Source organism: Podarcis muralis, chromosome 9 (assembly GCF_964188315.1).
Source record: "Podarcis muralis chromosome 9, rPodMur119.hap1.1, whole genome shotgun sequence".
In the NCBI taxonomy this organism is placed as follows: domain Eukaryota; kingdom Metazoa; phylum Chordata; class Lepidosauria; order Squamata; family Lacertidae; genus Podarcis; species Podarcis muralis.
The window spans coordinates 22,235,899-22,263,588 of NC_135663.1; the positions used below are offsets into that span (position 1 = coordinate 22,235,899).

A 27,690-nucleotide genomic window follows, 5' to 3' on the forward strand; every position below is an offset into this window, starting at 1 on the left:
ATCGCTTTGAGTTGCCTCATGGGAAGCAATTCATAACAACCCATTGGATTGGTCCCTTGATTTCCAAGCTTAAGGTTGCAGCCACTTAGCAGGAAATAAAACCAATGAGACGTATTTCCAGGTAAGTTTTGTTTAGGAATGAGGCGAAAAAGGATATAAGAGTTGGATGAAAATGCTGAAAAGGGCAAAACCTAGTTGTTGTTGTTGTTTGTATTTGTTTGTGATTTAAATCTATATTCTTTGAAAGTTCTCCAAACATTTCTTCATGTTTTCAAATTATATCCTTAATTTAGCATTACAGCTGATTGTAAGGGTACTTTTCATGGTGGTGGTTTTAAAAGGAAGCCGTGATATGCATCTGGTGGGTAGCAAGCTATATCTCTAATCGCACCACCTGCTGGCAGTTCTTTACTAACACGTTGTTAACAAATTTGGCATGAGCATCCAAACAACAGGTAAAAACACTTTCCTAGCTGAGAGAAAAAGGCCTTGAGTAATGGGAGTTAGTTTGGGAACTGCTCCAGAGTTCCTGGTAGTCATCAGAGATAGGATACTTGGCTGGATGGACCAGCCCAAGATATTTTGCTGCTAGAGATCAATGACATGAGAAGAGCCTGAGGAACCAGGTCAATGGCCCATCAAGTTCCCTCATGAGGATACACACATAGACACATGCTGTTGTCTGTCTTTGACTTGGACCTGGACTATTTGGAACCAGTGTTCTCAAAGGCTGGGGTGGTGACCTCTCTGCCCCATCCTTCTCTGACATATACAAGGTCTCTTCATCCAGAGGGTTCCTCAATGGGATCTTCAGCACTCATTCTAGGGGACTCTACCTCCTCTTCTGAGCTCCTCCAGCTGTGGGCTGTCTGGTTCATCCTCCAAGGACTTTGGGTCAGGGCTTGCTGGCTTGGCATGATACCAAGTTTGTAATACATAAGGACAGCAGTATGGATTGGCTTTAAGTAACTCAGAAGTCTCAGAAGGGTCATGGTGACCCAACAGGAATATAGCATCTCTCCTCAATATCTCAGCCCCCTGCACTTTGGGTTTCATTTTAAAAAATTCTGCTCTAACCACCCATTCACTTTCTTCCGTTTCCTTTCTTCAGCGATCCCTTTCGTTCAATAAAGGCCGGGATTTCATCACTGGCATCTAATGATGTTTATGTAGTGAATGGGAAAGCAATAAAAAGTCTTCTGCTCTGCTCAGCAGGTTCTGTGCATCTGTTGCTGTGCGGAAAAGCAGCCAGATCAAAGGCGGCTTAGCAAGATTCGGTAGCTTCAGAGATACATTTCCAGTGCTTTCAGTCATGGGCAGAATTAAGAAGAGGCAAGAAACAAGGGGAAATGGAAAGCATGGACACAGGTTAACATTGATGTGAATGGGAGCCTCAATTTCTGTTCCTAAACTGCACCATTCATATTTGTTACACAAACCTGGAGGCTCTTTTCTGCTTGCTCTGTGTATCATTCATTTACTCTGCAATACACTGTCCTTGCCTGAAGAAACTGGAGGCAAAAATCCAAAGACACTGTGAAAAAAATAGATTTATCTTTCGAAATGTATCCGATGTGTTTGGAGCTGCTGATCTTTCTGAAAGGTATGAATGTGTTATCATGTAACAATGGATCTGCTTGGACTACTGGAGGATAGCATTCCAGGTTGAAACTCAAAACACGTTAAGCAGCAATCAGGGCCGGCCCTACCATGAGTTAGATAGTGAGGCAGGTGCCTCAGGTGGCAAATATTGAAGGGCAGCAAGTGGGGGAAGCTCTTTGTGTTTCATTTCATTTTTTTTCCATTTCACTTTTGATTTGTATACCACCTTTCTATATTGCTACACAAAAGGCGGTTACAGCAAGAAAATATACAGCAAAGAGCACGCACCTAATAATAATCTGATCCAACACAGAAAGACATAATAAAACATAACTTTAAAATGGAACAACTTATATCAAATAAAGTAATATTCAATAATATATTAGAATATAATAGTACACAATAAAATTAACTCTCAAAACATCAGCAAATACGGTAATAATTAAACAGAAATTCACTCTTATCAATTACAATAAATATTAATAAACTATGATCAATAAAAATAACTGCAAGTCATAATGCATAAAATATCACAATACATACAAAACTATGTGAAGGGATCAAATTGAGAAACAAAGACACACAACTTACAAAACTATTTTTAATAGTTTGCTATGCAACCTGCATTGGGACTGGTGAAGTGGAAGGCAGGTCGTCCAATGTGGAGCCAGAGCCACTAACTGTGGGAGGAAATCAGATCCATGACCCATATGTGGGTAATTAAGAAAATAATTGGTTGGATGCTTGGGGAGCGGCCAACAAAGTTCTAAACAGTCACTGAGTTAAGCAGAGGTATGGCGTGGGAATATAGGTTGTTAGACCCCTTTCCGTATCCCATTTAGTATGTGTAAGGATATCAGGGGGTTACTCAAGAGCAATCAGGCAAATGCCTCTCTGGTCGGCTGTAAATCCTCGTTCTTGGTGCCAAAAACCCTTCACCATGCAGAGCACCACTATTCCGTGGCTCGCTCATTCACTGGTAGAATCTGTGAGTGGGTGGTCCTTAAACCTTCCCCAGCAGAGTAGTTTCTTGACGCCCAATCTGCGCCTCCCCTCTCGGCGTGGAAGCCTACTGCGCAGGGAGGGCGTGGGTAACGGAGGACCTATCTCCTCCCCGCTTTGCCCAGGCAAAGTGTCCTGGCACTGCCTCGCCTCCTCTGAGCCCTGAAGCTCCTCTCCACTGGAGGCGTGGTTACTCTCCTCCGCTGAGGAGGTGCTGCTTCCCACAATCTTTGGGGGCTCTCTGTAATCCATCCGGCTTTCCCCCTCTCGCCCCTGAGCCAATGGCAGTTCCCTGACAATATGCTTACAGCTCTTACCCCTCTTTCTACCCCTACAGCAATGAGCATACCACACACCATTAACCAAGTTTGAAATGCTTTGCTTATAAAATCCAAGGTCTGATTCATGCATTATTCCATGCAGCAGCAAGGAGAACATGGGTAGAATACTCTTGGGTACAAAATACAGAAATATAGTTTCAAACATCCTACCTGGTTGGTTACATGGAGTGAAGAGGGAGTGAGGAAAGGAAGAGAAGAAGCTTCACTTCCTCCCGCACCGGAGGTGAGGGGGCATGACCTAACTGACTCTAGGAACAGAGTTCTCGGGTCATGCACTAACTAGCATCTTTGGCTGCAATATCCCACAAGAATGACACACACAGCCAACAAATTCCAGTTTTGTCTCCCTCCTCTTCCCTGCTGAGTTCTACAAAGGCAAGACTGAAAATGAAGAGGAGGAAGCTGACAGGCGGTGCAGCCGCCACCAAGACTGCTTGTAAGAACAAAGGCAGGCTGGTGTGGGCTGGATAGCTGAAGGCAGAATGAGGTTAAGAACACAAGAAGAGCCTGCTGGATCAGGCCAGCGGTCCATGTAGTTTGGCAACCTGTGCACACAGTGGCTGAAGGGTTGCCTGTAAGACACCAGCAAGGAGGATTCAAACACTTCCCTCCTGTGGTTTCCAGCAACTGGTATCTAGCGGCATGTTTGCCTCCAACTGTAGGAGGTAGAGCATAGCTGATATTATTTATTTATTTATTTATTTATTTATTTATTTATTCTCTGCCCATCTGGCTGAGCCACTCTGGGCGGCTCCCAATTGAGTGTTAATAATAATAATAATAATAATAATAATAATAATAATAATAATAATTTATTATTTATACCCTGCCCATCTGGGCGGCTTCCAATCAAGTGTTAAAAACAACACAGTATTAAATATTAAAAACTTCCCTAAACAGGGCTGCCTTCATATGTCTTTTAAAGAGAAGATAGCTGCTTATTTCCTTCACATCTGAAGGATGGGCAGGCGGGCGCCACTACCGAGAAGGCCCTCTGCCTGGTTCCCTGTAACCTCACTTCTCGCAATGAGGGAACTGCCCTCGGTGCTGGATCTCAGTGACAGGGCTGAACGATGGGGGTGGAGACGCTCCTTCAGCAATACAATTCAGCAATATATCATCATCATCATCACATACCACCTTTACCTTCCAAGAATCTCAAGCTGAAGGACATGGCTCACCTCTTCCCCAGTTCATCCACACAACAACCCTGTGAGGTAGGCTAGTTGGAGAGATTCTGACTTGCCCAAGGTCACCCTTGTGACCTTCGCAGTTGGCTGAGTGGGGTTTCAAACCCTGCCCTCCCAGGTCCTAGTCCAACACTTTGCCCCCAATGGACGAGCTTCCACGGATTATCACACTGGCAACACCATTTATTTTGCACCTTCCAACTCCAGGGCGCTATGATTGTGTTTAAACGGGGGCTAAAATTATTTGAAACGCGGGCGTAACCAGGATTTTTGTTGGGGGGGGGGCTGGCCTTTTGTTACGCGGCGGAAGCGAACCTCAATTTGCTATGTATTTTTATTGATTTTGGGGGGCAGCTGCCCCTCCCTGCCCCCCTTTGGCTACGCCCACGTGTCGTCTGGTGTTGAAAAGGTACAAGTTGTATTCCCATGTCGCCGATTTGCAGTTTCCAAGTTCTGGGCACCCGGTGGGAGAGTCTAATCATGCAGGCGCCCGCGCACCAGCAACGTCGGACAAGGGCGTCCCTAACCTCTTCAGATCCAGGCGGGGCTTTTCCCTTCAACGCCCCCCTCCTTGCATAACAAATCTTGAATCCCCCTCCCCCTCCGGGATTCAGGGCTTGCATCGCATTGCAAGGCGGTGCCGGAGAGGGAGCCCCGTCTGCTCCGCCCTGGCTCCGCGCGCCAGCCCAGCGCACCGCCCCCTCGAGGGCAGCGAGGCCGCCGGAGAGACCCGGCTCAGGCCAGCCCCCTCCTCCTCCTCCCCGCTCCCTCTTTTTCCGGTGCGCGCTGGGTTCGTCGCCGGCACGGCCGCGTGCGCGCATGCTCCGTCGGCGGGAAGGGGGCCACTTGCGACGGCAGCAGCCGGAGGAGGAGGAGCAGCAGCAGGAGGGCAAAGTCGAGGCGGGCATGCAAAGTTAACCGCGGGAGCGGCAGGTAGCCCAGCAGCAGCCCCAGCGCAGCCCGCCTCTCCTTCGTTCGCTCGCCCTCGACGGCGCACCGCGCGCCGCCCCAGCCCTGCAGCGCCATGGTGTTGGATAGCTTGGCTCGCATCATTAAAGTGCAGCTGCCCGCCTACCTGAAGCGCCTCCCGCTGCCCGAGAGCGTCGGCGGCTTCCTCAGGCTGACAGGTTCGGGGGCAGGGTTTTTGGGTGGGGTGGGGGGCGGTGGTGGGGAGAGCCGGAGGGTCGGGATCTGCGCCTTCTGCTCATCGAACTTCTGTGCGCGTCTTTGCTCACCTTCCTAGGAAGCGGGCGGTGGAGGCGTAGGAACGAAACACTCGAGTTGACTTCAACACTTTCCCCTGGAAGGTGGAAAGGGAAAGGCTTGGAACTGAGCCCCGCCAAACGCCCTGGGACTTACTTCTGAGTAGACGCGTTCTGGATCGCGCTGCAAAACTCGTAATCTCCCCGCGTGTGTGTTTTGGTTTCAACTTTCTCCCAACTGCAGATCTCAATGCTTCAGAATAAGCCTTTCTTTTAAAGCGCAGTCCCTTGCAGGCTTACCTGGGAGTAAGCCCCACTGAGCATAATGGAGCTTACTTCCGCGTTAAGTTCGGTAGGACTCCCACGAGTTAACTGCTCGTGCGCGTTTCCCCCATTCATCCTTCCCCACTGATCCTCCTGCTTCAAATGCGCCCTAGTCCGCTATAGGCTCTTCAGTTCCCTTTTTTCAAATCGTGCTTTCCAGGACCGGCCCTTTCGTGAGGCAAAGAGCAAGGCTTGCCCACCTATGCCATGTTGAGATTCTTGCATTGCAGGGGGTTGGACTAGATGACCCTCGGGTCCCTTCCAGCTCTTAAGATTCTGTAGTTCTGAGGCCAGGAAAGGCAACCACCTCAGATGACAGGATCCACAGGGATATCAGTTTTTGATGTTAATCTTCCTTCCCCGCTTGCTCCTGGTGTAGCTCTTCCTTCCCTTGCACCATTTTGGGGTTCACCTCAGGTGCCAAAATTCCTTGAGCTGGCCCTGAGTTCGAGTGATGCTATTTGCCTCAGACAGCAAGTGCTTTTGAGGGAATTGGTGGTTGTGGTGGTGAGGTGTTGCAGGACAGAGGAGTTTGCTGCTCTCAGATGCAGAAGATTCCGCTTCCATTCTGGTGGGCTTTTGTGCATCAAATGGCACGGCCATCTTGCCTTCCCTTCAGGCAGCAAAATGTCTTGGGCTGGTCCTATAGTCCCCGTCCCCCCTTTTGCTCTCCTTTAGGATTTCAGAGACTTTTTGACTTAAGGGGTGGGTTCGTTTACTCTCTGCTGTTTGTATGCATGTTTGAATGATAGTCACGAGGAATAGAAAACTCCCCAGGAGAGGAGACCTGTCTCTAATTCATGTTAGTTTACTTAATATAGTGATACAGGGTATGCATGCACGCACACACACACACACACACACACACACACACAGAGGGGGGGGTCTGTTTACATAAAAGTTTTGGCCAATGGAACTTGCTCCGAAGTAAGGCTGCAATCCTGTGCAAAGTTAGGCGCACCAAAGCCAAATTATTTTGGTGGGCCTAGGCTCACTTAACTCTATTTAGGACTGTGCAGTACATACGCGTCACATTATATTATGTATGAAAATGCCCTTAGTGTGTACATACAATATTGTTTAATTCAAAACAGTAACCCCTTGAAACTCATTATCCTTTTGTGTTCATAGTCACGGTGATAAAAAATCAGTGGGCATTTAAAAAAAAACTTTTTCCACATGTGTGTCTTAACGCCGTAAATCTGAGTAGCTGAAAACATGAAAGCAGCTATGTATGCATGTAGGAATATTTCTAAATTAATATGCAGTACAGTTGCTTCACGCGATTATTACTTAGAGCATTAGTACCATGTTCTTCAGCCAAAACAAGACAATCCCTACCTGCAGACTTACAACCTGAAAACAACAACACACAAGGGAAAAGGGACAGGGAGGGAAGAGGAAAATAGAAAAACTCAGGCACCAATTTCTAAACAGTTGTTCCCTTAATGTCCAGGGGCAATAAAGGTAAAGTAAAGTGGACCCCTGACCATTAGGTCCAGTCGTGGCCGACTCTGGGGTTGCAGCGCTCATCTCGCTTTATTGGCTGAGGGAGCCAGCGTACAGCTTCCGGGTCATGTGGCCAGCATGACTAAGCCGCTTCTGGTGAACCAGAGCAGTGCACGGAAACGCCGTTTACCTTCCCACCGGAGCGGTACCTATTTATCTACTTGCACTTTGACGTGCTTTCGAACTGCTAGGTTGGCAGGAGCAGGGACCAAGCAACAGGAGCTCACCCCGTTGTGGGGATTCGAACCGCCGACCTTCTGATCAGCAAGCCCTAGGCTCTGTGGTTTAACCCACAGTGCCACCCGCGTCCCAGGGGCAATAGGTGCCTGATAAAGCTGGGGCTCCAGCAAAGCTGATGAAATGAGCCCTGCTTCCTATCTCTCTTACTGACAAAATCTAATGGTTGTGCCCCAGATGACAGTTGAGGGCAGAGGAGGCCTGATGGAGCTGGCTTGTAACAGCAGAGCCAACACCTTAATGCCTGACAAGTTCATTGTGGCATAAGCTTTCATTAACTACAGTCTACTTTATCGGATGAAGTGGCCTATAGTTTGCAAGGAGTATTAGTGTGGCAGAACCTGTACTCTGGAACTCCCTTCTTAGTGATATTAGAAGGCAGGCACCTTCACTATACTGTTTTGAACACATACTGAAAACTTCTGTTTTGTCAGGCCTAATCCAGACACATGATTTAGTTACATTTGTTTCAAGCATTTTATTAAGTTTATATTTGGTGTGTTTTTAAAAGGATGTTTTTTAAAAATTGTATTTGTTTTTAACATGGTTTGTGTATTTTACTCATGTGTTGTCATTGGACTTCTACACCACTTGGATAATTTTATTTTTGAACAAGCGGTTTATAAATTGTCTAGATAAATAAATAACACAATAATCTGTGAAAACTTATGCCACAATAAATTTGCTGGTGTGCCACAGGACTCTTGGTCGTTCTCGCTACAAAAGCTTAACATGACTGCTCCTCTGGAAGAGGATAAAATTATAGTTTTAATCGGCCCGTCTGTAAGGGTCATCACTTAGTGGTAGAGATAACTTAGCAGTAGAGTGTAAGCTTCGTGTATGAGTTCTCTAGTGAAGGATTTCAGAAAGCAGAATTGGGAAAGGCCTCATCAGCTCTGGAGCACTGCTACCAGCCAGATTGTGGAGCTGGAATATCCAGTTGTGGAAGCAAGAGATCAATGGTTTGTTTAGAATTGTGGAGTTGGAATCATCTCGTCTATCCCTCTGCAATGCAGGATTCACAGTTAAACAGTGTCTGACAGATGGCCATCCCAACTCTGTTTAAATACCTCCAAAGAGAGAGAGTTCACCACCCTCTGAGGTAGTCTGTTCCACTGGTAAAGAGCTCTTGCCATCAGAAAGTTATTCCTCATGTTTAGTCGGAATTGCCTTTCTTTTAGTTTGAATCCATTGGTTCGGGTCCTACCCTCAGGAGCAGCAGAAACAAGTCTTCCGCGTGACAGCCCTTCCTTCAAATGTTTGGAGATGGCTATTATATCTCCTCCCCGTCTCCTCTTCTCCAGGCTAAACATGCCCAGCTTCCTTAACGGTTCCTCCTAAGTCTGGGTTTCCAGACCCTTAATCATCTTAGTCACCCTCCTCTGCACATGGTTCAGTATACGGCAAGCTTTCAGTGTCATGTGACAGCGCTTTCTCTCTTGTCTCTCACCTTCAAAGGCCTGTGCTTTGAGAAGAGAAGATGGAGTATGCCTCTGAATAGCATAGTATATACACAAAGTATCAAATGTGGTGACAGTAATAATAATACTACAACAAAACAACACCACCACAAACTGGCTTATAAATATAAAACCAGATTTACTAGAATAATAAGCTAGAGATACTAGAATAGAGATAGACTTGTAACCATTCAAACAACAAACATACTAAGGTGCCATGTGCAAGACAAAGCCTGGAGATACTGTAAACATGGAGTGGATAAATGTACAACTGTATCTTAACAAGTTACATGTGCAGTAACATTATACAGACTGGATAAATGAACCGTTCAACAAGTAGTGTACAGTGGTACCTCGCAAGACGAATGCCTCGCAAGATGAAAAACTCGCAAGACGAAAGGGTTTTTGGTTTTTTCAGTTGCTTCGCAAGACTAATTTCCCTATGGGCTTGCTTTGCAAGACGAAAACGTCTTGCAAGTTTGTTTCCTTTTTCTTAAAACCGTTAATACAGTTGCGACTTGACTTCGAGGAGCAACTCATAGCACGCAGTGTGGTAGCCTTTTTTGAGGTTTTTGAAGACTTTGGTGATTTTTGAAGCTTTTCCAAAACTTTTCCGAAACCGTGCTTCGCAAGACGAAAAAATCGCAAGACGAAAAAACCCGCGGAACGAATTAATTTCGTCTTGCGAGGCACCACTGTAAGTCCAATCACAGAACGGCAACCCCGTGCTGCCACAACGGCAAGAGTAGCACACTGGAGAATATGAAAAAGTTTTTCAAAGCTGTTTTTCAAAGTTTGAACTGGATGAGATGTTCTTGAGTTGGAAACACAAAGCCGTATGCATGGATCAACCACAGGAAGGCAAATCAAACCCACCACCCTGGTGAGAATAACGCAAGTGGGCAAAAGGAGACCTGTTCTCCGGATATATTACAGGTTTCGCTACATGCTTCATTAGTCCGAAAAGCCAGTCATACAAAATGGTTTGCTCAGGATAAAGAAAGTATGCTACCCTTGCCGTTGTGGAGGCACGGGGTTGCCGTTCTGTGATTGGACTTACACCACTTGTTGAATGGTTCATTTAGCCAGTCTGTGGGTTAAACCACAGAGCCTAGGACTTGCCGATCAGAAGGTCGGAGGTTCGAATCCCCGCGATGAGGTGAGCTCCCGTTGCTCGGTCCCTGCTCCTGCCAACCTAGCAGTTCGAAAGCACGTCAAAGTGCAAGTAGATAAATAGGTACCACTCCAGCGGGAAGGTAAACGGCGTTTCCGTGTGCTGTTCTGGTTCGCCAGAAGCGGCTTAGTCATGCTGGCCACATGACCCGGAAGTTGTACGCCGGCTCCCTTGGCCAATAAAGCGAGATGAACGCCGCAACCCCAGAGTCGGTCATGACTGGACCTAATGTTCAGGGGTCCCTTTACCTTTAATATAACGTTTACTGCACATGTAACTTGTTAAGATACAGTTGTACATTTATCCACTCCATGTTTACAGTATCTCCAGGTTTTGTCTTACACATGGCACCTTAGTATGTCTGTTGTTTGAATGGTGTACAAGTCTATCTCTATTCTAGCTATTATTCTAGTAAATTTGGTTTTATACTTATAAGCCAGTTTGTGGTGGTGTTGTTTTGTTGTATGCCTCTGAACGCCAGTTTCTGGGAATCAGAAGTGGGGAGAGTGCTGTTGCGCTCAGGTCCTTCCTGCAACCTTCCCACAGACATCTGTTTGGCCACTGTGAGAACGGGATGCTGGACTAGATGGGGTATTGGCCTGAACCGGCAGGTGCTTAGAGCTTGCAACAATTTCAGACAATCACCCCAGTGAAAGTTGTTACTGTATTTCTCCCTTTCGAGAGGAGAGCAAATGCCTTGTCCTCTTTCTGTTGCTACATCTGCTCCTTGTCACCAGAGAAGCTAATCCCTACACCTGGCTCCCCAAACCTATTTTACAGATGCAACCACAGAAATGTGAATTTGGCCACCTAAATTTGTGTGATATATATATTTTTAATCCTCTTATTTTGCTCACTAAAACCTCCCCACAAAGTTGGAGCCTTTGAAAGTCAGAGGATTTTTTTCTAAGTCGACGTACAGCAGTTTCCCTGTTATCTCTGATGTTTTTACATCTCCCCTCCGGCTATGAACAATTTGCAGGTTGAACTAGCTAATAAATCTAAAGGTTCTGGAAAATAAATAGGCTTCAGGTTGCATGAATAGAGCAGCTGTAAAGGCTGTACATGGCTAATGGGGTTAAAACCAGTTCATCGGGCTGGGCACAACTCGAAGGCTGCAGGGTGGGCGGAAAGCCTTGAGTAAACAGGGAATGTTGTTTTGCATGCCCATCCTGACTTGAGCTACAGAGTCACTCCTGTAATATAATTCGTCAGTTTGGAACGCTTGAGGGACTTTTACATTGCCTCTTCTTCATAAAACACCATGTACTTGTTGTGTGTGGACATTTTGACTGCCCTTTTTTTTTACTTTTGTCATTTTAAAACCATTATTATATCTTCCGTTTTCAATATTTTGTTGTAAGCCATCCAGTATCGTATGAATGAATTCGCAAATTCAGTGGAGCATCGTCAGAGCCATCATTTTTTTCTGTATTGCCCCATTTGTTCCCCTCTATCTACTACAACTGCTACTAATTGCAGTCATACCTTGGGTTACAGCCACTCCAGGTTGCGTTTTTTCGGGTTACGCACCCACCGAAACCCAGAAGTACCGGAACGGGTTACTTCCGGGTTTCGGCGGTCGCACACGCGCAAAATCGCAACCCACTCATGTGCAGACGCACTGCTGCAGGTTGTGAATGCGCATACTGCACGGATCACGTTCGCAACCCGAGCATCCACTGTATTGTTATTGCTACTACTACGTTTCTACCCCAACTTTCATGATGTGGTGTACATGGTTTTCCTCCTCCTCTCCATTTTATCCTCCTTACAGCCCTGTGAGGTAGGTTAGCTTAAGAGGTTGTGACTGGTCAAAGGTCACACAGTGAGCTTCATGACCAAATGAGGATGTGAACCCTGGTCTCCTAGGTCCTAGTCCAGCACTCTAGCCACTACACTGGTACCTCGAGTTACAAACACCTCAGGTTACAAACTCCGCTAACCTGGAAGAGTTACCTCGAGTTGAGAACTTTGCCCCAGGATGAGAACGGAAATTGTGTGCCAGGAGCACAGCGGCAGCAAGAGGCCCCATTCGCGAAAGCACACCTCTAGTTAAGAACAGTTTCAGGTTAAGAACGGACCTCCGGAACGAATTAAGTTCATAACTAGAGGTACCACTGTACACCAATCTGGCTGTTTCTGAGTTCTGTCTCTGAGTTCAGTTCTTGGCTGGCCTCCCTGGATATCTGCTGAAGCTCAGCTACAAGCAATGAGGGCCTGTCACTGATTGAGATGCCTGGCCTGCTGAAGAGCCAACCCAGCTAGAGTGCTTGCAGCTCAGGTGCCAGCATAGTGAGGTGACCTTGTTGGCTATGGGAACAGGGACTGTAGCAACGATAAACTGCAGGTAAATGCTCTTAGATAACAACAACAACAACAACAACAACAACAACAACAACAACAACAACAACAACAACAACAAGGCAGCCACAGAGAGCTAAGTTAAGGCACGTCTGCCACCATCCCATGCAGTGTGTGTGTGTGTGTGTGTGTGTGTGAGAGAGAGAGAGAGAGAGAGAGAGAGAGAGAGAGAGAGAGGAGAAGAGCGGATGTGACATCACTGAGCCCACTCTACTAATTTAGAACTCAGTGGTCCTTAACCCCTTCACATACTAACTAGCATTGTTAGGTTTGACTGCAAATCTCCCACAGAGAAGACCTTCTTCCTAGTAGACACTCCCTTCACTTCAGTTTGCAGGAACGCATGGGACAGAATCTCATAAGTTTTGGGCAGGTCAGCTCTTTCAGGCAAAACTTTAAGGCAGGGGTGGCCAACTCCCAAGAGATTGCGATCTACTCACAGAGTTAAAAATGCAGTGATCTACCCCCTTTTGGGGGGTTCATGTCAAAGCTGTTGAGCTTCTTTTTGGGAGGAGGAAAGCCACATTTTTTGGGTTGAGCTTTTTTAGGGGAGCCAAAGTTGTTGAGCTTCTTCGGGGGGAGCCAGGGATCTACCACAGCCAGCCAGTGATCTACCTGTTCGATATGCCTGCTTTAAGGGATTTAAAGGTCAAGATGACCACTTTAAATTGGGCCCACATGCAGACTGGCAGCCATTGCAGCTAATGGCGTAATACGTTGAAAATGCCTAGTCTCAGTTAACTATATTGAGGTGCCTCTAATCACACTTCTCAGAACTCATTATTGCCAGTGCCCCTGTGGTCAGCGTAACTATGTGCTTTGGCTCCAAATTATTCCAGTTTCACTCTGTTTTCCAAGAGCAATAGCTCGATAGCTGTCCCTCAATCCTCATCTCAGTAGAGCAAGACAGTGAATAGTAACTCAGTGCTTTGTCCAGAGATGTCCCTGCCTTAAGCATAACATGGTGATGTGGAGATTGACTGGAGCAGAAGTACAGTAGTTTGAAAATACAGGACTGCCCTACCATGACCATAGCTTGATTTAAAGATGATGTGAGCTGCAGGAAAAGCAATTTCCAAGGCGGTACCCACATGAGTCTCTTGCAGCAGAATCCATCAAAGAATCTTGTGGCACCTTTAAAGAACAACACGTTTATCATGGCATAAGCTTTTGTGGCCAGCGATCCAACTGGATGCACTTACAGGTAAATGTAAGAGTTCTGTGTGGCTTACATCTCCTTTTAAATATGCCTATTATATGTGCTGGTCATATTCAAGCGGCATTTCGTTTCTGCATTTCATTAGATACGCCATTGGCATACTAACGTTGCACGAGTGTAGCCCTGCATATAGGAAAAGCATGTTTAAACAGCACAGCAGGCACACGGAGCCCTTTCACAGGTGAGTGCTTTCCCCATGGCTCGCATCATGTCTCTTGAGGCTTACACAGCAACGTATCAGAGAAATTATGCAGCACAAACTTGGGTTCTCTTTGCATAAGAAACTCAGTTTTAATCATGATCTGGTTCCATAGTACATTTTTTTTTCTTTTTCTTAACCCTTGGAAATTGGTGCTCGGTTTCAACAGGAACTTTTGGACGTCCCCAAGAGAAAATAATTTCCCCTAAATACTTCACAAAAATGGTGAAGCAGCACTAAGTGAAGAATTTGCCAGTAATTCAGCATTGCATTGCATTGCATTCCAGTTGAGATGTCTTCCTTCTTTCAGTTCCTGTTGTTATGCCCAGTAATTCTGCTGTAACATACACTTCAGCCTCATGATGACTGTGCTTTTTAAGGCCGGTATAATTGATTAAACTGGTGGCATTACAGCTAGAGAGTTTATCTGTTCTCTGCAGTGTGTCTGCAACTGGAGTCAGGAAAACTTAGATCTGACTCCCTGTGAAGATGTTGTGCAAAGTTCTGACACTTTGCAGACAAAGCATTAAAACCACAGTCCTTCCACTTCTCTGTATTTGCCTTAAGGTGCTAATTGACTTGCTAGGCCAGGCATAAGGTTCATGGTCCAACTTTTCATACCAAGTGGGCTGCAAGAGTACTTTGACATGGAACCTGTGGGCTGAACACTGCCTTGTCTTGGGGGAGAGAGCCAGGCCAGAGCCAGATACGCAAGTTGCTGGGGTTTGGGAAGGAGGTGGGAGGCTCTGGTCAGGATCCTAGAGACCTACTTTCTTCCCATAGCTGGAAAAGCGCTAACTAGGCTTGGGGAAAGAGGATAGAGGACTCTAGGGCCCTGTCAGAGCTGGGAAGACAGGGTAAGGGCTGAAGGGGCCAGAGTGTCAAATGTTGCCAAGGGTCACCAAAAAAGGCCTTGAGGGCCACATGCGGCCCTCAGGATGGATGTTGAACCACCCTGGCTGAGGCTATAATCCTATATTGCACTTACTATAGCCTATATGGGACTTATTTTTGACCAAATAGAGAGATGTAGGATTGCACTGCTAATTCAATATTCCGTCTCTGATTCCAATGCTAGCCAGCTAAGCAAAACTTGGTAATGAAATTATGTAACGGGGGTCCACTGGTGATCCCCAAAAACATAGTCAGGTAACTTGGTAGGGTACCATCATTGCAGTTTCCTTAGCCTATTAAAAGCGTGTGGTGTATATATGTAAGATCCTCTTAATTTTTTTCTTGGCATGCACACGAAAGCTCATACTAATAACTAACTTTGTTGGTCTCTAAGGTACTACTGGAAGGAATTTTTATTTTATTTTATTTTATTTTATTTGACTATGGCAGATCAACATGGCTACTTACCTGTAGCTGAAAGATAATGTTTCATCATTCCCTGCTATCCTATTTTGAGAGGTTGTAAAGTGGAACAACTGATTGGTTCAAAATTGGGAAAGGAGTACGACAAGGCTGTATTTTGTCTCCCTGCTTATTTAATTTATATGCAGAATACATCATGCGAAAGGCTGGGCTGGATGAATCCCAAGATGGAATTAAGATTGCCGGAAGAAATATCAACAATCTCAGATATGCAGATGACACAACCTTGATGGCAGAAAGTGAGGAGGAATTAAAGAACCTTTTAATGAGGGTGAAAGAGGAGAGCGCAAAATATGGTCTGAAGCTCAACATCAAAAAAACGAAGATCATGGCCACTGGTCCCATCACCTCCTGGCAAATAGAAGGGGAAGAAATGGAGGCAGTGAGAGATTTTACTTTCTTGGGCGCCATGATCACTGCAGATGGTGACAGCAGCCACGAAATTAAAAGACGCCTCCTTCTTGGGAAAAGGGCAATGACAGGCCTAGACAGCATCTTGAGAAGTAGAGACGTCACCTTGCCAACAAAGGTCCGTATAGTTAAAGCCATGGTTTTCCCAGTAGTGATGTATGGAAGTGAGAGCTGGACCATAAAGAAGGCTGATCGCCGAAGAATTGATGCTTTTGAATTATGGTGCTGGAGAAGACTCTTGAGAGTCCCATGGACTGCAAGAAGATCAAACGCATCCATTCTGAAGGAAATCAGCCCTGAGTGCTCACTGGAAGGACAGATCGTGAAGTTGAGGCTCCAGTACTTTGGCCACCTCATGAGAAGAGAAGACTCCCTGGAGAAGACACTGATGCTGGGAAAGATGGAGGGCACAAGGAGAAGGGGGCGACAGAGGACGAGATGGTTGGATAGTGTTTTCGAGGTTACCAGCATGAGTCTGACCAAACTGCGGGAAGTAGTGGAGGACAGAGGTGCCTGGCGTGCTCTGGTCCATGGGGTCACGAAGAGTCAGACGCGACTAAACGACTAAACAACAACAACAACAAAAAGTGCACATCACTTCGTAGCAACGTCACCAGGTCCATCGGACTGTTGCAATGAAGTGCTTTCTAAGACAGTACAGTCATACCTCAGGATGAATACGCTTCGGGTTAGGCAAATTCGGGTTGCACTCTGCGGTGACCCAGAAGTAACGGAGTCTGTTACTTCTGGGTTTCGCCCCGTGTGCATGCGCAGACCGTCAAAATGACATCACACGCGTGTGCAGAAGCGCCAAAATGCAACACACGCAGACGCACCGTCGCATCTTGCGTTCCATTCGGGATGCGAACAGGGCCCCGGAACAGATCCTGTTTGCATCCCAAGGTACCACTGTACTCGGCACCAGCCTCAGAGTTCAGGCAGTGGCTTTTGAATCTGCATAAAACCTGGACGTGCATATTGGATTGCTTTCTAAGCCTGTCATAGGCACATAATGCTCATTTGCTTCTGTGAACCTAGCCAGAAAGTACTAGTCTGCAACTATACAGTTGCTAGATAATGGTGCCCTTTGTTTGGTGTATTCTCTCCATTTTATTAATGTGCTCTTAACTTGGAAGTTTCCACGTTAACCATTGTTCGACAGTCTTCCCACTTAAATGCCTTGTGGCTCAGTTCTGATCTTTCCTTGGAGTCCGTCTTTGTCTGATTGCCTCCGTTATCATGCTGTGCAGGTGTTGTCGACATGAAATTCTGATCACTTAACTAGTTTCCAATTGTCCTGTTTTGTTTTTTGGAGGGCGGCCGGGGGGGGGGGGTATTTGATGCTGTGCAAGGATGGGAATGGAATGCTCTCATCTGCCCAGTTAATAGCTGTGCTCTAGATGCCAATTTTTTATTTCACTTTTTTCTTCAAAAAAGCAGTTTTCAGAGATACCTATTTCTTTACCTTTTTCGCTCAGATTTGTTCATGTTCCAAGAGCCTGCTTATTACCACAAAGCAATCAGGGTGGTTAATGTTTGCAGTGGCCCAAGGTAAAAATCTGAATCCCTTGTTAACCCGGAGCCTGAGCTAACAATGCAGCCTGGCTAGGATCAAAGGGGGTCTCTCCAGTCCAGCTGCCTCCTTTATCTAGCCTCTCTTAGGCTATTTAACCAAGGAGGAGAAAATTACATAGGACATGATATGTTCAGGGCAACAAAGTTATTCCCTGTTCTGCAGTTTTTAGGGTCGAACAGGGCATGTGATTTGATGCAGGTATTGATTGCCCTGCTCAGTGCCTGGCTGGGAGATGCCATAGGAACTCCCCAAGCTAGCAGGCCCAGTGGTCAGGAATGATGGAAACTGTAGTCCAAAAACAGCTGGAGACTCAAGTTTGGGAAACCCTGGCCTAGGGACTCCAGTGACAGGTTTGAATCCAGAACACCCCAAGACTACAAACCTGTTCCAGGAAATGCAGCTCGGCCCAGAACACAGCACTCATCTCATTCTTAGAATGTACAGGTGTATCTTGGATCCCGAACGCCTTGGAACTTTGACATTTTGGCTCCCGAATGCTGCAAACCCAGAAGTGAGTGTTCCAGTTTGTGGACGTTCTTTTGGAACCCAAATGTCTGATGGGGTTCTACGGCTTCTGGTTGGCTGCAGGAGCTTCTTGCAGCCAATCAGAAGCTGCAATTTGGTTTTCGAACGTTTTGGAATGTTTCGCATTCTGTTCGACTTCCAAGGTACGGCTGTATTACAAGTGGGGTCCACAATGGACTCCCAAAATTTCTGGCATAGTGTTGCTGACCATAAACTGCTACATCTTCCTGTGAGGAAACTCAGGGTTTTTGTTTTCTCCTTGATACAGGAGTATTGGAAGGGAAACATTTAAGGCAGAGAAGAGAAAGCTGTGTCTCCTCCCCATCTACCCTCATGTTGCTGGAGTAGAATTGCAATCTTCTTTGGCCCTTGGAAATACTGGCTGGATCTCCATGACATCTGGAGGCCATCAGATTCCCCCACACTCGTCATTTTATTTGGGGAGGGGGACTTAGCTGGACTTGCCCTAGTATTCTTTTAAAATTTATTTTTGTTATATTACAAGGCAGAATGCATTGAGGCAAGTCTTTCAATACAGAGGCCAATAAAAGAGTAGCAAGCAAATAAATCTGTCATTAGGCAAAACTTTCGTGATGATTTATGCTCTCGCGCCACATTTCAAGAGCAAGTTGTATGTTATAAAGTGAAGTTGAAAAAAGTTTGTCTCCATGTGTGACTCTGCTGTTCAGCTATCCAGGATTTTTATTTTTATTTTTTTAAATACAACACCAAACCTACCATTTCCTTTCTGCTATATCACATTACCCTTTCTGTTTTTGTCTTTCACTATAAAAGATCCTTTTTTCCTCCCCCATTTTGGTCTAAAGGCAGTTTAAAGGGGGATTTTGTTGAAAGGCAAAGTAAGATGAAATGGGTCAATATGTATCTTTGTACCAGGCAAATACATACTAAGTTTGAGCTTTGTAATCATCTTATGCACCCTACAGTGCAGTCGTATGCATGCTTACTCTGAAGTAAGCCTCATTTAGTTCAATTGCACCTTTTCAGGTATGTGTGTCCAGGATTGCTGCCTGAGCGAATTTGCTCATGTAAAAATTGTCACCTGTGTTTTCTTTTATATGGGTATATCGGTGCAAATGCTATCTTTCAAAAAAGGTGTATAAACAGGAAACATGGGTGTGAAAGATAAAGTTTCATAGTATAAATAGCCATGCAGAATTAACTTTAGCTGCTTACTATTCTGCATTCTCAACGCTCAATACATCAGAAGTGCTTCTAATTTCTGTGCACATATGAGATGCTGTGGGTCAGCGAATGTGTGTGCTTTTGCAAGTCCTTCCCATGGCTGAAATAAAAATTAGGAAAGCATGGAGCAGGGCTAGCCCAAGACATTTTGCTGCCTGGAGCAAATGACAAATCTCTCTCGCCGTCTACAAATTTCCAGTTACCATTTTACAGTCATACCTCAGGTTGAAGTTGCTTCAGGTTGAGCGCTTTTGGGTTGTGCTCCGCGGTGACACAGAAGTAATGGAACGCATTATTTTCGGGTTTCGCCGCTCGTGCATGTGCAGATGCTCAAAATGACGTCACGCGCATGTGCGGAAGCGGCGAATCGTGACCCGTGCACACGCAGACGCAGGTTGCGTTTGCTTCAGGATGCGAACGGGGCTCCAGAACGGATCCCGTTCGCATCCAGAGGTACCACTGTACTTCACCACTGGTGACAGGACAAGGTTCTCCACCACACTAGAGTTGCTCAGGGACTGCAGGGCAAGCTGTGTAGCACACACTACTCTGTTTTCTTGCACTTCACCCCTGCTGCCCTCTCCCTGTAATCTGCCACCTGAGGCAAATGCTAGGGCCGGCTGCCGCGTGCAAAGTTCAGTATGAAAAGCCTGGTGGTTTTCTGGTCTGTGTAGCATCTTCATAAGCTCTTGGGAAGCATGCTTGGTGCAGGTAGCCTGTTCAAAGAACGTAACATTCAGAGGCCCTGGTGCACTTGACAGTTGTTTTCTATGGCTTCTCTCCAGTTTGTCAGAAGCATTGCTTAGTCAGGAAAGCAGCTGTTTGGAACCCCTTGAGCTGGCAGGGGAGTCTTCCTTTCTCTCCTAAGCATGTGAACAATCAGATCAACGTAGGGTTTGCAAATTGGGCTGTTCTGCTCCCTGGGAGCAGCTGGATAATCTCTCTGTCTGTCTGTCTGTCTGTGTGTGTTAAAAAGACAAGGGGCCAGATCCAGTTCACCAGTTTGGTTGAATTAATTGAACTAAATCGTTTTGATTGGGTTTTGCCATTAATTATTAGCGTTCTGACTTTTTTATATTCCATGGTGGGCCATGCAATCCGCTATTCTGAACAATGCTTTTTATCGGGGAGGGGGAAGCGGGGATGGGTTTACAGAACCGGGGGTGGGGGTTGTGGCCTTAAAAAGCTTGGGATCTACCGACATAGGGACAACTGAGATTAAATGCTGTATAAATGGCCTAAAGAAATTGGGTATTGGGTAGGCGGAGGCCTACCTGGGTCAAAGCGGGCTTGCCCCCACTCACAGGCAGTGCTTCGTGGCTCAGTGTAACTCTGATTTGCCTGTATTTGAATATGCTTCTATGGGAACCGCAGGTTGTCTCTGTCCTTGTTCAGGTCAGCTTGACTTGCCATTTGGACTGCCTGTTGTTACCCTGCGTAGTGCTAAGAGCTTTGCATTTGTGTCTTGCCTTTCTTATTAAAGATTTAGTTAGGTAAGGAATCCCGTTCCACCCACCCAGGAAGTGAATATTTCATACCCTCAAGTAGGCTCCCATCTGCACTATGTATTTAAAGCAGCACAGAGTGCCCTGTGAAAATGGATTTATTGTTAAACCACTCTGGAAAATTGTGGCACTGGCAGGGGACTGGCGTGTCCTATGAGCTCCCAGCATCCTTAGCAAACTGCATTTCCCACAATTCTTCTGGGGGAAGCCATGACTATAATAGTTTATTATTTATACCCTGCCCATCTGGCTGAGTTTCCCCAGCCACTCTGGGCGGCTCCCAATCGAGTGTTAAAAACAATACAGCATTAAATATTAAAAACTTCCCTAAACAGGGCTGCCTTCAGATGTCTTTTAAAGATAAGATAGCTGCTTATTTCTTTCACATCTGAAGGGAGGGCGTTCCACAGGGCGGGCGCCACTACTGAGAAGGCCCTCTGTCTGGTTCAAAGGAGCATGATAGCGCTTTAAATGTATAACGCAAGAAAATTTGCAGAGCTGAAAATCCTTGGGGAGCTCGATTCGGCAGGATTACACAACCTTTTGCAAATATATCCACCCTAAGGGACATAATTCGGTGGGCCATAGCTGAGTGACGGAGCACATGTTTGGATTGGAGAATGCCCCAGGTTAAATTCCCAGCACCTCCAGGTATGCCTGGGATAATTTCCTGTCTTGAAACACTGGAGAATTTGGAGTCAGTGTCAACAGTACTGAGTTCGGTTGACCAAAGGTCTGACTTTGTGGAAGGCAGCTTCTTATAAAGAAGTACAATAGTAATATTATTGCTGTCTAGGTAAAAATACGCATAAGCCCCAATACTTTATCAGCATCTTTTGCCTAAATCCTGCTGAGTCTCTTCCATTTATTTCAGTGAAGCTGGGGAATGGTGTCCTATGTTTTTAATTGTACACTGACTCATTTCTATCTGCCTCGATTTAATCCCCTTTTTTTGTGCATGGGGACAAGAGTGTGATCCTGTGACCTTAATTTTTTTTTAAGTGCCTTTGAATTATTTCACTAATTCTGCTGTATAGTAGTCAGAAGTCAATGGGCAAGGAAAGCTGGCCATGAGATGGATAATTAATCCAAAGCAAACTTTAACTACCTCATAATTTCATCTGTTCTTCCCTGTGTTGATGCTATGGATATTCCTCATTGTGAGGACAGGCAATACTGTCTAATATGATTTGGTGGGATTGCAGTTATTATTATTATTATTACCCTGCCCATCTGGCTGGATTTCCCCAGCCACTCTGGGTGGCTCCCAATAGAATATTAAAAACACGATCAAACATTAAAAACTTCCCTAAACAGGGCTGCTTTCAGATGTTTTCTAAAAGTCATGTAGTTGTTTATTTCCTTGACATCTGATGGGAGGGCATTCCACCACTACCGAAACGGCCTTCTGCCTGGTTCCCTGTAACCTCACCTCTTGCAGTGAGGGAACCGCCAGAAGGCCCTCGGCGCTGGACCTCAGTGTCCGGACTGAACGACGGGGGTGGAGACGCTCCTTCAGGTATACTGGGCTGAGGCTGTTTAGGGCTTTAAAGGTCAGCACCAACACTTTGAATTGTACTCAGAAACATAAAGACAGAAAGTATAACATATCAACCATCAGTTTTAGGAAGTCAGGCAAGGACAGTCACATACTGTCACTGCTGGCGGCGTAGAATGTTGCCAGCATTGAAATGAAGGGAGTGAGAACACGTTGACTAATGTCACACAGAGGTGCCTCCAAATAATTATCTACTCTCACCATGGCCTTATGACATGCCAGTGTCCTAGCACATGGCATGGAGAGTTGCTATTATCGCTTTCCATAGGCATGTGGCTGACCACTGTGAGAACAGGATGCTAGATTAGATGGGTTATTTATCTGATGCAGCAGGATCTTCTTACATTCTTAAGAGTTTTCATGCTACTGCTGTTGCCCTTGCAACCAGAATGCAGCAATGTCTTACACTACGTGTTGTGGCTGCCATGGGGTGAAGTCAAAATGCAGAGGCCGCTTCCAGCAGTTTCTGCATGATATTTGTAAGTTTTTGAATGTAAGCACTCTATAATAAAGCACTGCGTTGGTAGCAGTTGATGCTGGAACTTGTTCATGGTGGTGAGCAGCCTTCTATAACATTCATGTGTGTGGTATGTGCTTAGTTTCAGAATGGCTGAGGTTATTGCCTTTCCTGGGTGTCCTTGCTCTGCTTGGATACCTTGCTATTCGCCCATTCCTCCCCAAGAAGAAGCAGCAGAAGGATAGCTTGATCAATCTCAAGATCCAGAAGGAGAACCCCAAAGTAGTGAACGAAATCAACATTGAGGACCTTTGTCTCACGAAGGCAGTGTATTGCAGGTGCTGGCGCTCAAAAACGGTGAGTCATTTTAATGCTTTGAGATGTGGCTTCAAGGTTACTGTGATTTCCAGTATACCTGAAGGAGCTAGTAGATACTATATGAAAAGATCCTTTAAGGAAGACTGTATACTGCTGGAGTCACAAAATTCAGACAACCGAATAGCAACAGACTCTAGGGAGACTTGACACTGGCAGCTTTTAAGCCTCAACAAACCCACCTCAGTCTCTGTAAAGTGCCAAAGGATCCAGGAGTTCCAAGTTTGTATGAGCTTGAGCTACAAGTGGCTGGAGTAGGCCGCGTTGTGCCCTCCCATCAGCATCAGGCAGTGTGGCCAGAGATGATGGGAGGTGTAGCCTGCAGCAACTGGCTGGCTATACCAATATTAGATGGTTCATAACCAGTGTCATAGGGATGCGGGTGGTGCTGTGGGTTAAACCACAGAGCCTAGGACTTGCCGATCAGAAGGCCAGCAGTTTGAATCCCTGTGACGGGGTGAGCTCCCGTTGCTCGGTCCCTGCCCCTGCCAGCCTAGCAGTTTGAAAGCATGAACTGCAAGTAGATTAATAGGTATCGCTCCGGCGGGAAGGTAAAGGGCGTTTCCGTGAGCTGCTCTGGTTCGCCAGAAGTGGCTTAGTCATGCTGGCCACATGACCCGGAAGCTGTATGCTGGCTGCCTTGGCCAATAAAGCAAGATGAGCGCCGCAACCCCAGAGTCGGCCACAACTGGACCTAATGGTCAGGGGTCCCTTTACCTTTACCCAGTGTCATGGATGGAGCAAGTACAGAGACCATTTTAAGGCATGCATTGTTTCATTTTGGGGTATTGGGCCTAGACTACTGTCCCTCAGGCTGGATCTTTTTCTGTCCCTGTACTTAAGCTTGTGGGTTGCCATCCCATTTTATCTATGCCAAATGTACTCTGTTCTAGTTATGAGTGACCCGGGCTCCTGTGCAAAAAGCTTCTCTGAATCATAATTACCACCCTACAATCAGTGCAGATATTCAGCTGCTTCTCTCTTGCCTTCTTTGCAGTTCCCTGTCTGTGATGGCTCCCACAAGAAGCACAATGAGTCGACAGGAGATAATGTGGGCCCATTAATACTCAAGAAGAAAGAAGTCTAGCAAGCCTCCCCAACTAAGCCACGACTGACGGGAAGTCCACTTGATACCCACGTGGTAGTGCTTTCAGTCTAATAGTTACTGTAGACTTGAGCTTTGATATCTCTTTAGGTTACCTTAGTTTTATAGACTGTGATAGACATGTGATGATATTTTTGTATGGCCTCAAAAGCCATGTCCAACTTAACAAAGAATGGTCCCTTTGTACATGCGTTTTTACTCCCGTAACAAAATGATCGCTCCCAGAGTTTCAATTTAACCAGTAATAAAATGTTAAGGTGATTCGTAAAGAGCCATATATGTACCCTTTCTCTGCTTAAAATAAGCACATCTACACTACAGATTTAAATGTGTCTGAAACTAGCTTAACTGTTGTGACTTCCACAAAAGAATTCTGGGAACGGAAGTTTTATCTTGATCCTGTTGACATTTCCTATTTGTTTCAGTGTCGTTTTTTTTACCACTGTGGTCCTTCCGCAAGTGAAGACGGCCTTGCCTATGGCATTCCTGGTTTGAGGAGTATGGCAATGGTTAATAAGCCCAGTTGAAAATAATTAAATCTAAGAACAATGTAATTGCTGTCACAGTCCATTTTATGGCTGATATTGGATGAAAGGTGGCATTTTTGCCTACATAAGCAACAATGACTAAGGCTTCTGCTCACAACAAACCAAAACCCAATTTGTCTGAAACAAGAGGAGTGCCTTATACGCTTATTTAAGTTTGAATAGTCCCATCTATCCCACACTCAAGAATCATTTTCCCAAAGAGACTCATGTTGTTCTGGTCTCCCTGTACATCTCAACACACACTTAATTCCTAATTCCATGCACAACCATATAATATAGTGAGTCAGGATCTGAGTTCCAAATAATATTAGGTTTTATGCTCTGTTCATGCTGTGGAAAACATCTACTGCCCCAATGCCAAAGCAGTATTAGCAATTAGTAGTGGCTTTCTCGACCTAGTTAGATACAAACTATTTATGACAATAAGGCTGTGATAGAAGCATCCTTGGCTAACATATGAGAAAATAAATGGCAAGGTAAATTCACCTCTGCCACCAACTTGCTGCCAGATATTCCCACTGTGGACAGAAAGTAGATTTCTATTGATCCCCTCTGTTCTGCTTGTTACTTACCTAGTACATAGGTTGGTTTGTGAAACTGACTGTGCCTTTTATATCTGATGCCCTAGTCCTCCCATTAGTGCCAAAATTCCTCCCATATTTTCTTCTGCATTACTCTGAATTATTACAAGACAACTGCTCTTCGATATGTAGCATGGTTTGTCAGCTTACTTTCGGAAGAAAACAAATTGCTAGTTTAAAAAAACCCTAAGACAACAACAACAACAACAGTGGTATATTCTTCATTGTGACCAACCTGGTTTTAGGTAAGTAATTTATGGATTTGTCCATATTACTTTCAGTCATGGAGGCCAAAGTTCTTTCTAGTGATGTACATGCATGCATACATGAGGAAGGTGCGCACACAGACCCACACTTTTTCCACGGCGGGGAGAAACTTTGGCCAGATCATTATGCAAACGAGCCCTTAATTACAGCTAATGTCTGTTGGATTGGGGGAAAGGGGGGAGTCCCTGCCTACCACACTTCCCACTACAGATAACCCAGGTCAGGCTCACATTATGCAGACGAGGAAATAGCTGTTGCATTTCTCAACTTCTGGTTTCAGTTTGTTTTCTTCCTTTTTCAGCAGAAAACAACTCTGCCAGAGCCAGGCAGCGCATGGGTGTGGGGAGAGGCTCAGGGACCATAGCAGCTTGCAGCACCTTCAGATCTAGCACTAGGGGATTACTTGTCCTCTTATGCTTGGACTGGACCCCTGTGCCTGATCTGGAAGTAGGATGCCAATTCATGCCTGCATCCCAATATACATATCTGACTGGTGGAGCTCCATAGAACTACATTTGCTACAGAGCAGTCTTCTTCCTAAGACTGAACTCAGGTTGGGGCACAGCCTCTGAATGTCTGGGGAGAGAAGCTAACTGTGCCCTGTGCCAGTTAGCTGGGTTTCTATTATTATTTTATTATTACATGTGGAGTCCCCATTTTCTCTTAAGGAATTCAAGGTGGCATACACAAATTCCTCATTTTACCCTCACAGCAACCCTGTGAAGTAGTTTAGACTGAGAGACAATAACCGGTCCAATGAGCTTCCTGGCTCAGTGGGGATTTGAACCCCTATCTCCCAGGTCTTAATCCCAACACATTAACCACTATGCCATCCTGGCTCTTGACAAGATGCCACGAACTCACTTCTCTCGGAGCTGTTCTACTGTGCGCTAAAACTGAGTGTGTTCCATGAAAAACGAGCAAAAAAATAAGGTGCCAAATAGATTGAATGGGGTAAACTTGTAAGCAACACTGCTACTCCCCTCCCCACCCCCAAAAAAGTGTTTGGGTGGTGGGGAGGAGCGAGACAGACAATAAGCAATTTTCTTTTGAATACAGTGGTACCTCTGGTTATGAATAGGTTCCGGAGGTCCGTTCTAAACCCGAAACCTTTCTTAACCTGAGGTGCACTTTTGCTAATGGGGCCTCCCGCTGCCACCGCACGATTTCCATTTGCATCCTGGGGCAAAGTTCTCAACCCGAGGTACTACTTGTGGGTTAGTGGAGTTCGTAACCCGAAGCGTTTGTAACCCGAGGTACCACTGTATATCTGCCAAGAGAATTGTAAAAACAAGGAAAGCCAGACTCCCTACATAGGAACAAAAAGCACCGTGACCCCCCCCTTTAAGTGAATCTCTGCATGCATCCGCCTAAGATGGGGCTCTGGATTCACTTTCATCTGCTGTTATTTATTGTTTGATGTGATAAATCATGGGATTTGAACCATGATGTAGTTGAGATAGCTCAGTTAGTAGAGCACCGGACTCCCGACCTCAGGGTCATGGGTTTGAACCCCATGTTGGGCAGAAGATTCCTGCATTGCATTGAGTTGGACTAGATGATCCTCAGGATCCTATCCAAGTCTACAATTCTGTGATTCTCTGAACCTTCCGTAAGCAAACAGGGAGATAAAATAGATGCCCACTACACTTGGAACATGAAGATAATTTTCCTCACCACCACCAGAATGAAGCAGCTCAGTGCTAACTTGTGTTGTTTTTGAAATCTGAACTGGAGAAAACTAGAACAGGCCTCTCCTTTCCTGTGGATGAAACGCTGCTAGCCTGAGGTGTAGGCTCCGATTTCAGTTTAAGATTTCTTGTGAAGTTCCTAGCATCTCACCTACATACCTTGCCTGATCCTTTTGATATATATTTCAGGCAGCTTGCCGATTTGGAATCGTGTCTAAACTTTTGTTGGGTTGGGTTTTAATTTCACGGTAATTGCTGCAGACAATTCAAAGGATGTTATGGTGCACAACCAACATTGTGTGTGTGCGTGCAAGAGACAGGCCTGGAAAGTTACACCATGGAGGAAGTTACATATGTAATTCTGTTACTACCAATAAAATATTCATTCTACATCGCACCTTTGTGAATTTTGCATGTCTCCAGCTTGATACACCATGGCTCACAATTAGGACATAGCCTGAACGAAGGAAGTCATAGCAATAACGTTTTGTTACATGTTTAAAGAAAAAGGGAGAGAATGCGGGGGGCGGGGTGGGCGGGCGATGTTCCTAGGTGCTAGTGGATCCCATTGTGGATGCTAGGCTAAAAGGCAACAAAGATCAGGTTAGACAATTCCATCTTGAACATTTCAAAATATCTTAATTCATTATTGTAGACATCTGGCTATAATAGACCACTTTTAAAA

General features: G+C 45.6%; 1 protein-coding gene across 1 annotated transcript; it reads left to right on the plus strand.

Annotated features, from left to right (window-relative positions):
- The first annotated feature begins 4,875 nt into the window (after window positions 1-4,875).
- CISD2 (CDGSH iron sulfur domain 2) lies at window positions 4,876-27,402 on the plus strand. The gene is made up of 3 exons (XM_028743357.2): window positions 4,876-5,262; window positions 22,581-22,795; window positions 23,811-27,402. The coding sequence occupies exons 1-3, from the start codon at window positions 5,160-5,162 to the stop codon at window positions 23,898-23,900; spliced, it is 408 nt and encodes a 135-aa protein (XP_028599190.1). The 5' UTR covers window positions 4,876-5,159; the 3' UTR covers window positions 23,901-27,402.
- Window positions 27,403-27,690: the final 288 nt, after the last annotated feature.

Bases quoted from the DNA above. Each gene is read 5' to 3' on its own strand.
- CISD2 (XM_028743357.2), top strand. From the start codon at position 5,160: ATGGTGTTGGATAGCTTGGCTCGCATCATTAAAGTGCAGCTGCCCGCC. The intron at 5,263-22,580 runs GTTCGGGGGCAG...GTATGTGCTTAG, and splicing joins CGGCTTCCTCAGGCTGACAG to TTTCAGAATGGCTGAGGTTA. The intron at 22,796-23,810 runs GTGAGTCATTTT...CCTTCTTTGCAG, and splicing joins GGTGCTGGCGCTCAAAAACG to TTCCCTGTCTGTGATGGCTC.